General features: G+C 42.5%; 1 protein-coding gene across 7 annotated transcripts in view; it reads left to right on the top strand.

Moving 5' to 3' along the window:
* LOC110988582 (vacuolar ATPase assembly protein VMA22-like) overlaps positions 1-12,649 on the top strand; it is a 124,181-nt gene that overhangs the window by 56,977 nt on the left and 54,555 nt on the right. For all 7 annotated transcript variants that reach the window (XM_087135487.1, XM_087135483.1, XM_087135485.1 and 4 more), the window contains one exon: positions 5,929-6,035. In XM_087135487.1, the coding sequence (XP_086991613.1) occupies positions 5,929-6,035 (107 nt within the window). The remainder of the gene's footprint in view (positions 1-5,928; positions 6,036-12,649) is intronic.

A 12,649-nucleotide genomic window follows, 5' to 3' on the forward strand; every position in this document is an offset into this window, starting at 1 on the left:
AAAAATCTTCAACAAAAATTTGGATGGACTTTTAACATAATTATTCACCTGCCATGTACTGTCAGCATGTGTCCTTTCACTTATCAATAATCCATTCCAGCCCCTACCCCGTCTTTTCTGTTCAATAACTAATTCTGCATTTGAAGACAGTATTTACAGTCTGTCTATGAAAACTCATTTTTATTAATACAGTACAAGCACTACTAAATACTAGAATAGTGCAAACTGATCTTCAACATTTTATGCCTTCCTATTTTCTTTTCTGTAAAAAGCATGTACAAAGCCTGAAAAAGTAGCCTAATGATAACCCCCTCGGAAGGGCGATGAATGGTTAGGCCTATGTGACAAAATTCCAATTTCCCCCTCCTAAAATGTATATTTGCCCCCTCCTGTTGATTCGACATATGCCCTTGTCCCTGGTAATATATTTATGCACTTTTTTTTATATAGGCCTAGGAAGACATTTCTTCATGCATTGCCAAGTTTACAAAAATGTATTTGTTTACCTGAGTATTGTGCTGAATTTGGTTTCCAACATGCTGTACTATCCCGTTAATCCTTTCACGGGTGAAGCGATAGCTTTGGAAAACCTTGTCATTGGTTAAACTATCCAACAGTTGCGCCTATCCCTGAAAAGCCACTCTCTTCATAGGGTCTGTCTTGCCTCACAATGTCAAGAGCATAAGCGCCATTTTTAATCCTGCAACATGTTCTTGTGTAGTTGTGATGACCCAAAGAGACATCATAACTTGTGGCAGGTTTTGAACCTTTGTCGAGGAACTTGCGATGCATTAAAGGTATCGCAAGTTTTGTGAAACGGATAGCACAACGCATCACGAGTTGAGATATTTTACACATCGCAACTCGAGATACGATGCATTGTGGCATTTTGTGAAATCAGGTGCTGGTTCCGTTGGGTAGTTGCTGCAAGAGCACTGCCCCTAGCCCACAAGTAATGGCATCTGTCTCATCAGTGAATGGCTATGAAAAGTTGGGAAACCTCAGGATTGGGGCTGTCACCAATTTCTGCTTGAGTCTGAAAGTTGCATGGGCTGTTCATCAAGGGTTATTTCTGTCAGTTTTCTCTTTCTCCCCTCTTTTGTAGAGGTCCATTGGAAGTACTTAAGGAGGGGTGCTGCAGCGTTGGAGAATCCCTTCATGAACTAGCCTTTGATCAAGGTGTCCACAGCGAAATGGATAGTCGCTCAAGAACAAGGAACGCAGCTGGAGGAGACTACTTTAAGTACCAAACCAATGCATGAAGAAAGACTACAAGACGAACCACATGCACGGCCGAAATAAACCATGCATATGCATTCAGTAGCCGAGGTGTGTGTGTGTTGTGGACTGTGCGCTCTGCCACAAGCACCTTTGGCGCTTTGTTTGCAGTGGTTGATCTGAATTATCCAATATGCTAATGTTGATGAATTATTCACATTTCTCTGAACCAATCATGTTTTGGGGGCTAAGTAAGCCTAGCAATAGTTTGTCTAGGCTACCGGTACTTACGTCCATGAAGTCTTTGCACAACTGTGCGGCCTGGTATATGAAACTTTTGCCATATCCAGTTGGAAGATTGACAAATACGTCTTGACCCTTCAGAACAGCCTTCACGGCCAACATTTACTGCATTTTCAATTTGTTGATCGGAATCCCAAGCGTCGGTGCTACATATTGTCAGCTAGAGCCCCACTGCTGGAAAAGACGCCATGTTGAATACACGCGTCCATTGTAATGATGAATAATTCATACATACATGATGTAATCCCACAACAGAGGTAGTTGTTTTGATTGGTGGAGACTTAATGCATACGCATATATCGTATCTGCTACCGAAACGGTAGCAAATGTGAAGAAAAACATAAGCGTGGGGTAGAACTCTAAAGGCATGCAGGGCGGATGTGCGGTTCGTCATGTAGTCTTTCTGCATGCATTGGTTTGGTACTTAAACTAGTCTCCTCCAGCTCCTTGCTCTTGAGCAACGATCCATTTCGCCGTGCCTTGATCAAAGGCTACTCACGAACTTGCTGAAGAAACCTGCAAACCCCAGAAAGGATCGTAGCTGATTGACCGATAACATTGCTTGATAGGAAAGGCATCCCCCATATCAATGTTGTGTCTGATGGAATCAAAGTACCCTTAGTCCCTGTCATGTTTATGAAATAAGTTTTCAGGAGATCGAAGAATTGTGTTCTCAACTCCTGTTACAGTCCTTCTCCCATGTCTACCTCACCAGCAATGGCTTCGGTCTGTGAAGCAGTTACAGTAGCTGCTTGGGCAACAGGCGGTTGGGTCGGGATATTCATTGTTTTCTTTCCTTTGCTTAGACAGACTTCATCTGTATGATACAAGGTACCAAGGCAGACATGAGCAGGCAGGGTAACATCAAATTTGGTCTCATTTGTCAACACTACCACAAACTTACCTGCCACAACATGGACCTAGCCCAAGTGATGTCAGCACGTCTCAGTACTCATCTGGCTCCAAAATGGCTTTGTACTCCATATGATCTGGCCCTGGTCAAGCTGATACATACAGAACTGCTACTTGTCTGGCTAGTATCACTGGACTCTTGTCTTGAGGAAGATAAGCATGACTAATGGGACTGGCAGTCATCTGGAACTGTAGGCACTTCTTTGTGGCTGTCATTGCCCATTGCTATGTTGGTTCCGTCTGTTGACCCCAACTGCTTTAGGTGTTAAGCTTCGATCAGGCAGGGTTATCGGCCATGACCAACACTGTCCTAGGATATTCATATCCAGGATTGCTGGGGTTCGTGGTGCACCCGAGGTCTCCAGATCCATTAAAATTAACATGAGGGGATCAGGTCTTCAAGGCAGTGAGGTCAACCTCAATGTAGCCAAGATGAGGAATGTCAACTCTATTCTCAGATTGACATTGGAAATTTCATGGTATGTCACGAAGTTTATAACCCATCCCCTTGAAGGCTGTATCGTAACACTTATCTGTAATAGTCATCACTGTAGACCCTGTGTCTAGCAGAGCATCCAAGGGGATATCTCCAAAGAGAACTGTCACCAAGTAACAATTGGTTACTGCTCCAGTTGAGAGGATCCTAGAGCTATCTGATCTCCCTCCAGCTGTCTGGCTCCTAACAGCTAGGGGCTGTCATTTCCCTGCCACTGGGCTTGTCGCGGTGGTGTCTGCTTGGGGATTGGTGGTAGTAGGTTCGGGGTATTGGATACTTTCTGGCAAAGTTTTCCAACTCGTTGCAGTTGAAACAACGAACTGGGCTGTGGGATGGTCACTTTGGGAATCCATTGGCCAGTGGGTTGCCAGGATGGCGGTTGGGGTGGTGCAGAGGGTTATTGGAGGGTGTCTAGCTTCTCCAAGACCTGCTTCATTTGCGATTCTATCCATTTGGCCAACGTGGTCCTCATCCTTCAACTAAAGTGCTGAAAGAGTCCCCTGCTGCCTAGCCATCTCATGGTTGGCGAGTTTGTGCTCCGCCTATTGTATTATCCAGTGCTTCATCTCTGCAAATATGATGTCAGACCTATGGTCCAACATGTCATGGCAAGAGAGACAGAATCCCTCTGCTTCTAGATGGTCCATGAACTGTTTCTGCAGAATCATGTCCGAGTGCTGGAAAAGCTTATTATATTTCCTCTGGAAGTGCTGGAACATGTATTGTAGGTCAACTGAGAAGTCACGAATGGTAGTTAGATTCTTAGAGTAAGATTTAGCAAGGTAGACCAGGGCATCTTCTACTGACTTTCCTTCGGTTAGGAGGGCCGTAGCCTCAACCCTGGGGCTCCCCTTCAATGTGTCAAGCAGGAACTGCCCCTACTACTGAGTTGGAGTAGACAGTCTGTCATAGGCATGACGGATGGTAGTGACAAACTCGTCTGTTGGCACACTGCACCCGGTAGTATCCTCCCTTCCCTAAAAAAATGGCAGTTTTCTATCTGGAGCAAGAACAACAGAGGTAGGGGCAGCCACTGTCAGTTTTAGCTTTCCCAGCTCCTCTGTCAGGACAACAACCTGAAACTCTCAACTCCATCACTCGGTTGGGGAAGAATGACATCATCCTCCATTGGCAGGAGAACTTGGTCCTCCCCATCTTTGTGCGGTAATCCTGGGCTCTTCAAAAGTGCAAGCTTGGCACGGTCAGTGGTAACTTCCCTTTGCTGAGGGTAAATTTGACTACTGAACCCCATGTCTATGCACCCTGGCAGTTGATTCCGGCATTTGTATCTTAATATGTGTTGCCTCCTCAAGCCACTGCTTACACTTTTGTGGGGATAGGTGCTTTGGGTTCTTGAAAGGGGGAGACTCGAATCAGTGAAACGACTCCCACACCGGCAAATGTGATGTACTGACTGTGATTTATTCTGGAAAAAAAATTGGCAGACAAGAGACTGTGCCAAAATGTGTTCTTCATTATAAAGCACACACTGCCAAGAGTGGCAACAAACACTTGATGAAATAACAATGCCAGGCAACTATATCAACAAACTACAGTATCTCAAGTGTAGCAACACATAGATTAGTTACCCACATTATTTTAGACAAATATGTAATATTTCAGTTGCCACATACTCCTCTGGGAACAGCACTAACAATTTGGCCGCCACCCCTGTTACTATGGCAGCATAACTTAGCCTGGCACATGCCTCTAACCCTAACCCTCTTCAATACTAGGATTGAGGGAGAACGGCAAAAGTTCATGAGTGATTGCGAAAGATGCCATTAGTGAAGGTCGTGGGTTAGACCTTGTGTTGTTCTTGCTCAGTCGGGCATAAATCCAGCTGGATATTTCTTTTAAATCAACCGCACTGCTCAAGAATGTCATTCGCAGTGCCTTTTTTGAAGGATTTAGGCAGCAGGCACACCTCCATGTAACATTTTCAAGAAATTTTGTAGGATTTTGGGGGATTGAGAGAGAATCCTATTTTTCAACCCCGGAATTGGAGGATTCTGGAGGATGAGGAGGGTTCCCAGCAAAAAGGGCCTAGGGGTTAGGGCTAAAGCATAAACACTAAGAGGGGTTGTGATGCTGTAAGCAATAAAACCACTCTTATGATGCTCCAATCCAGGGTAGCTTTCTAAAGCACCGGCTCCTTTCAATATAAACAGGCCTATTTGAACCACTTTGTGCAAAACATGTACATTACAGTACACAGTACACCAACTTCTTTAGACAATAAACAAACTTTTTCTCGCTGAACCTCTTTAAGCTACAAAAAAATTATTGTTCTAAACAAGATGAAAAGTATGTGCGGGTATGCAGAGACATTAGTAGTTTCAGTGAATTCAGTTACACACAAGTTAAACATTGAGCAGGGAAACAAACATTTCGGCCATTAGCATTCTTAGAACAAATCCAACCCAACTGTTCCTGTTACCAGACTTTAAATTTATTGAATCTCACCAAAATGCAGCATGTCATAACTTGGACAGAAAAACTAGAAAAATCAACTAACACCAGTTGACTATCAGGATCCCCAAATAGCCATTGATTATACAATCTTTAAGTTATCTTCACTCCTTGTTACTTTTAAGGGAAGTTAAAAACTATATTGTGCTCAGGGATTCTGGATAATCTACCACTCCTTGTTATCTACTAAAAAATAGAACATTTAAAACATACCTGAAAAAAGTATGGCAAAAGACAGACTGCTAAAATATGTTCACTCTAAAGCACACACTGCCAAGAGTGACCGGCACACCCAGCAAAGTCCGCCCTCTGCCCTGTGACTTGGCTGGGCTTTAGCATTTTCCAATGGAGGTTCTTGCACCCTGCGCGAAGTTCTGGATAATAAAGATAAGTAGGTCCCAAGGCCCTCATATTAATGAGAGTCGACTACTAGGGGCTATAACGTAAGACCTAATTAGGGTCCAGTTACACGTGTACATTTGCGAAGGTCAATTGTTCACTTGATAATGTGTTCTGTTTGCTTTCAGGGATTTTACCACTTGTCAAAAGCTCGTATTTCCATGGGAAAAGAACAAGTCGGAACATTGCAATTTGATAACAGAGGAATGAAAGCACTAGCATATGTCAAGATGAGGTATGTGTATGTAGATATGATACTTTTGATGTTGTGTTTGCAGTTTGGCAAACCCACAATTTTGCTTACATTACACATGGGACATGCAGAAAGTTTAACCCGTTGAAAAGCATTTTCGCTTAGCAATTGATTTCAATGTCTTTTTTTCCAGAGATCCCCACAAGACTTTATTTCATATTGGGTCATTCCATAAATAAGGGGTCCAGTAGTATGAGGTAAAAATAAACAAAAAAAACCCCTTTTTTCACATTTTCATTGCTACTTTTTGTTTATATATTACAAACATTTATTTATAAAAATAAACATCTAATTTGGACACTGATTTGAATTACTATTTGAATTACAACAGTTGAATAAACATAGTGCATGTAGATTGTCAAGCATAACAGGGACCCTATAAAAGTCATACCCTACACTTTTCATGTGGATGTCTTTGACTGTATCCTGGCTTTTTAGCCAGCTCTTGTTTTCCCTATGGCTTTTCCCCCCTTTTTTGGCTTTTTTTTACCAACTTAGCAAAAAAAAGCATTCTTTTTGTTCTGTTCTTTGCTTTTTGCAATTTAAAAAAAAAGCATTGGTTTTGTTCTTTTTTTGCTGATTTGGTTGAACAGGCAGAGCAGCTATTGTTTTCATTACTTTTTTTACTTTTTTCGCAATTCCTTGAAAAGGCATTTTTTTGGTTCTTTTTTGACTTTTTCACCATTTTGCAAAAAGACATTCTGTTTTTGGCTTATCTTGGCTTTTTTGCAATTTTGCAGAAAATGCATTCTTTTTGTTCTGTTTTTATTTCTTCCCATTGTTTTTCTACTGCTCAAAAGCCCATTTGTTTTGTGCATGTTTCTTTAACCACCAACTTTAGCCCATTACCCATATAATTGCATATTTACAGTGGTAATAGATATTGACTTGTTTGCAATGGTATTAGTGTGTTGGGGTAAAGTATTTTTCAAATCATCTACTGAAGACGTCACGTAATTGTCAAGCACCCTCTATCGACAGGTTAAAAATTCTGAAACATGAAATCTGAATAGATGTATTCGAAACGAGCGTTTCCACAAAATTTCCAGCTGCAGCACAAGGCTAATCGTCCGCCCCTCCAGATGTGTCACGCTTTCTTACAACGCGATACACAGACATCATTTGCCAGTTTCCTGTAGTCATGACAAATGTAAAGCATGATTCAAAAATCAATGATTTTGTACATTAATTACACAAACGAACCAAAAATTCCTTTCCCAGTGCCGATAAAAATAAGTCCAAATAAGTTCGCTTGACTACTCTCGCATCTCAAGAGCCCAACTAATCACCCCACATTGAATTATTTGTATTGCTGCAAAAAGATCAGGCGTACCTGCCAATGAGACTGCGTTTTCGTGACGTACATTTTGCAAGACACAGCTATCCAATCGCAATACATGTATTCCTTCATAACATCATGCTTCTTCAGCTACCATCTTGCATGCGGGCGGCTGCGCCACATGGTTGGTGAGTGAACTCGGACTGTTGATAAATTGTGTCATGAAGCTAGTGTCGAAAATCATAAGACAGATGGAAAATAAAATAAAAATATCTCTCCATGACACAATTTGTGTTGGAAAGACTACTTACATGGATTGGGGCTTCAGTTGATGAGTCCTCACATTCTTGCAGATACACACAGGCCTACGTGTGCATGCCGTTTAGCTTCGTCATCAGCCATTGCGATCAAAAGCCTTTTAATTTAAAAATCCCTGGATCGATGCTTTCACACATGTATTTGCTTTTTTTAATCTCACATGTGCATTAACATTTTTCATACTACAGTGAATTTTATTATTCTAAACACATCACAATATATTTGATTAATTCGTCGGTGTCTTCACGAAGTGACAAAAACCCACCGGTGGAAAATCTAAAATTTTTCGACCTGGAGTTTTTCCTACCATTTTACTTCCTTTGATCTAATGAGTAAATTAGCAGAGTTTCAAAGCAAAATGTTGTTTAATTTCATAGCAACTTTACACAAACAACTAACAAAAAGCTTAGCCTCTGTGTTCCTCTTTTTTCATGAAGTGACAAAAAGTCATATTGTTTAATACTTCATTGCACGAGTCTGGTTGCACATGTGCACGCGAATGATGCTGTACATGAACGCATGTGCATGTGTTGAAATACAGGATAGTGCTCTCCTTGTGTGATTCGATGTTGTGCCAGTAAAATATATATTTTCGGGCATTGTGCCGATCACCTTTGCAGTATATAGAGAGTCTGCTTTTTTGTGACAGTCTGAGAAGAATTAACCGTGTTTATGTCCCCGACGCTTTGAATTGCAAATGCGGCACCCACTTTACACATTCCGAGAATAACCAGTAGGTATACATGAACATGTACATGTACACCGAGGGTCTGTCTGTGCACCATGCATGGAATATTCGGGTTGATCGCGGTTGCTGCAGCAGGCATGCATAATTCAAGAGCATCAGCATAACAATTGCGTTCATCCCAGGGCTGCCTCATTAAATGTTCTTTGCATGAATGAACTTAATCGTTTGTGTTTGTATTTGTTTATAATCCGCATTGTCACCCATGTCCTGTCAATTCAAGCTGAACCTGTTTGTTACGCATAAGCCTGTTACAGTGGGTCACAGAATATTTACATGTAACTGCAACCCCAGGAGAGTTGGCAGAGTTGAAATACTAATTATGCAAATGTTAATGCACATGCTAGTATACTCCATCGCACATTCAACACACATATGATTTTATACTTTGTAAATTCTCTATATTATTATTTAATGTCAATGTCATAAATTGTTTTTCAGGGATATTTTAATAGAGGACATGATCAACAATAAATGAACAGGATCAAGGGGTTTGTTTCATCCATCATTTATTTCTGGGAGTCCCCTTATCGAAGGGCACACACCCTCCCCCCAATAGGGACCACGCAGCTCCCTAAGGGAGGCTGCCCCCTGGGGTTGCCTCCAAGCTCCCAGACTTACATTATGAATTGGCCTGAAGGTTCTTGGTGCAGACCTCTGGTACTGGTGCCTGCATTAACATTACTGGGGAAATCTTAAGATTTGGACTGGGAGGCTTTGAAAATGGCTCTGCCATGCAGTCCAGGTTAACCTTATCAGACAGGGCACAAGTAATATTTTGATGAATGGCATTTGTGCTTACACGGGGCCCTCTGTATCCTAGCTGGAAGCCATTTAGAAAACAATTGTGTAAACATTTGCCGCTCCGTCATTGGGGTATGAGTCTAGGAGAACCAATAGTACCGGTAAATTATCTGTGGAGTGAGCAAGACAGCAAAGGCATTTATTCCCATGGGGCAGGGATTGTATCAAAGTAGTGACTGTTTTGGTAGGTAGAGCACTATAGACTCTCCCCCCCACATTAACTGTTTGGGTTGGGTCTACTAGAGAATACCTACCCAAACAGTCCTGTCCTGCCTGTCCTCCCCACCAGGCTATGACATTTTTAGTCACTTTCAAAAAGAATGATAAACATGGCAGTGAGACTGCAGTGCATAGTGGGAGGTCAAAGGGCATCTTGCATGATATAGTCTTTCAGCGAATAGCTAAATGTATATGCGTTTGGGAAATTTGCATAAGTAGTGACTGTTTGGGTAGGTATTCTCTAGTAGACCCAACCCACACAGTTAAAATGGGGAGGAGTTTGGGAGTAGGCATGGTTTTGAATTCAGCACCTTCATATTGACCCAGAAAACATGATTCCATGTTGCCACTCGAAAGTGAGAACGGAACTCCAGTTCCAGTGAAGCTATGATTTCTGGCCCATGGTCTGAGGGCTTTGCTAGGTATTTGTGTCTCAAGATGTACTTTGCGTTGGGGAGTTGTTAATTGTAAGTATAGGTTTTACCCTTTCAACAACTCATACTGATTAACACTTAGTACTCAGTGCTTGTGAAGATGTTCTCAGGTTTGCTTGGGTGGGACTCAAACCCATGATCTCCTGCTTACTAGTGCAGATGTCTTAACCACTTGACCACTGAGCTTGCCGGGGTTGGCTAGCCAGTCCGAGTCAGATGTTGCAGCGGGAACCAAGAAACAATTTCAAGTAATACTTTGCGTTGTTGGGAGATGGTAATTTTAAGAACGGGTTTGCCCTTACACCAGCATATTTTAATTAACACTGTATACTCAGTGTGCAGCAATTAATGCAGCATTCACAACACTATTCATGGCGACTGTATCCTGCCAATTGCGCACTGATTGAACGGAGCTAGTCACTACTCCATGCACGCAGCAGATACTGCGCAAGGGTGAGGCTGCGGTGAGGCTGTGAAAGGCGCTCCGCCCCAGTATGAGGGAGAATGAACCTTGCCCGCTAAGTTCTCAGCATTGGACCGGAATGCTGGTTCATGGTAAGCACTACTTCCTGTGTTTTGGGGGCTGTAGGGATCACGGTGGGTTGCTTGGAGATGTCAGGACCCTCTGAGGGGGAGCGGACAGTCGAAGAAGGGCCTATCTACCGTAACTCTTGCAGCATTAGTTGCAAGGGGCAGTGTCCCTGGCAAATGTCTCGTTTGCAGCCTGAGTGGACCCCTGCTGCCCATACATGTATATTAGGTTTGTGCTGGTGCATTGTTGTCCGTACAATAAAAATGTGGTGTCTTAGCGTGTCGCGCTGTTGCGTACTTTGACATGAGTGGACTTTTGGTTGGAGGGCTACAGTATTACCTGGTGTGTGTGATGTGGGAGAAATGAGGTTGTGTTGCTGGAACCCATGCAATATTAGTTGAGTGGGGTGCCATCCGTAGATTGGATTTGGCCCTGGATGTATTACATGCCCCCTTATAGATAGTGCATTATGGGGGGAAATATGCTAAATACTTCTGTCCTTGCCCGCAACTTACAGTTGAGAAAGCACCATCTGTTAGTTGCTGTTGACCTGTGTCCTCATTTGGGGCAGTTTTCTTATCAGGCAAGTAAAATTGATGTTTAAGCTGTTCCATTTCAAGGGGTGCCTTCTGTAGTTATATTTCTGAATTAGCCGCTTCAGCATGCTTTCCCGTGATTAGATGTTTGTTCGAATAAACCAATCCCTGATGTTCTAGTGTACAGTGAATGGGTGTCCTAGACTGGTTAATTATGTAACTTTGAGTTTTGCCTGAACTAGTAAGCCAATAAGATTAACAGCAAGCCATCCAGCCAAATCCAAAGGATCAGGTGTTCAACTGAGACAGTATACGTGTACTTCATCCCAATGGACTCATCCCTAGCTGCTCAGGGACATTAGACATACTTCAAGAATCCCTATATCACATTGCACTCAAAATTTCCTAATTACGCTTTTGAGAAAATTGTACTCAAAAAGGAGGAAGAGTTAAAACTGAGAAAAAATTTGTTAAGATTAGACACAAACAAGGTTGAGTGAAATTCTGTGAAACTTGTTACATTTTTGAATTGTAAACCGAAAAACACTGACATGTGAAAAAAGTCAACCTATGATTATTGTGATGCGACAGAGGGTGCTAGGCATAGCGCACAGCAGAAATTATAGATGGCGCTCTGCCCAGTAACAGAGGCAGATGTTAGGCGCACATAACTGTGTGTTAAGCGAGCACAGTGCATAGGCTGTGCCTTGTGCGTAGTGTGATAGGGCAGCGAAAGTCACTGCTTGGTCACATGAGCGTGTATAAGGCGCAATGGGAGCACATTACAGCAGAACCTTGTATTGGGTTCCATCCTGCTATTAAAAACCCTGAACTGTTTGAGCAGAGCATCTGAGCAGGCGTACAGGTAAGACCCTCGTACGTTGGGTCGTTATTGTGGCTAGTCCTAGTCCCGAGTGGTGCGTGTGTCATTAAGGGGCTTGGTGGGTTAATTAAGGGGCTATTTGGTGGTGCGGTAAAAGTTCCTTGTGGAAGCTTACGGTCGATTAAGGGTGGATTGCTATCTCGCAGCGCAAGTTGTGAGTGGTGTATTAGCCCTGAGATAGCCCTATTGACTTATTCAGGTCCCGGTGCCACTAGATGTACACGGGTTATCATGGGGCTCATTGCTCCGGGCAAAGTCTAGTCACACAGTCTTCCCATTTAGAGCACCCTCTACTGGTGTATTGGTTGATTGTGATTGAAGGAGTGTTGATGAATAAACCAGCCACTTTGATTGTTGTATATAAGTCAGGTGTCCAGGCGAAGTTATTTCAAGTCAGGTCTGTGTAGGTTACGTCATTAAGTTTCAGCCAATCAGACTAGGCATCATCTCAACAAAGACTAGAGATCATTGAACTTTCTTGGGGGACGGTATACTTTGGTCCCAACGGACTTGTCCCTAGCCGCTCAGGGACTCTCTGGTATGTGCCGTCCGACGCGTCACATTATTTACTACTTTAATACCACAAGACAGTTTAGCAATTCAAAGTGATTGAGAACCCATCACATGGTCAGTCTTAAAGAGAATGGGCCGTATAGGGTTAAATTGATGTTATATTATAAACAATAAGTTGGATTAACCCCTCTTTTATTTCATTAAATAAGCAAAACTTGGTGTTTTCTCTGTGTGCTTTTTTTAGTCTCCACCTGGGCTCTTTCCAAAAATATTTTGATATCAGTCAATGAGGGTAGCAGACAAATCATGGCAAAATTGTGAGGTCATAGGACA

This window comes from Acanthaster planci, linkage group LG04 (assembly GCF_054643075.1).
Source record: "Acanthaster planci isolate LZ-2023a linkage group LG04, COTS_SCS, whole genome shotgun sequence".
In the NCBI taxonomy this organism is placed as follows: Eukaryota; Metazoa; Echinodermata; class Asteroidea; order Valvatida; family Acanthasteridae; genus Acanthaster; species Acanthaster planci.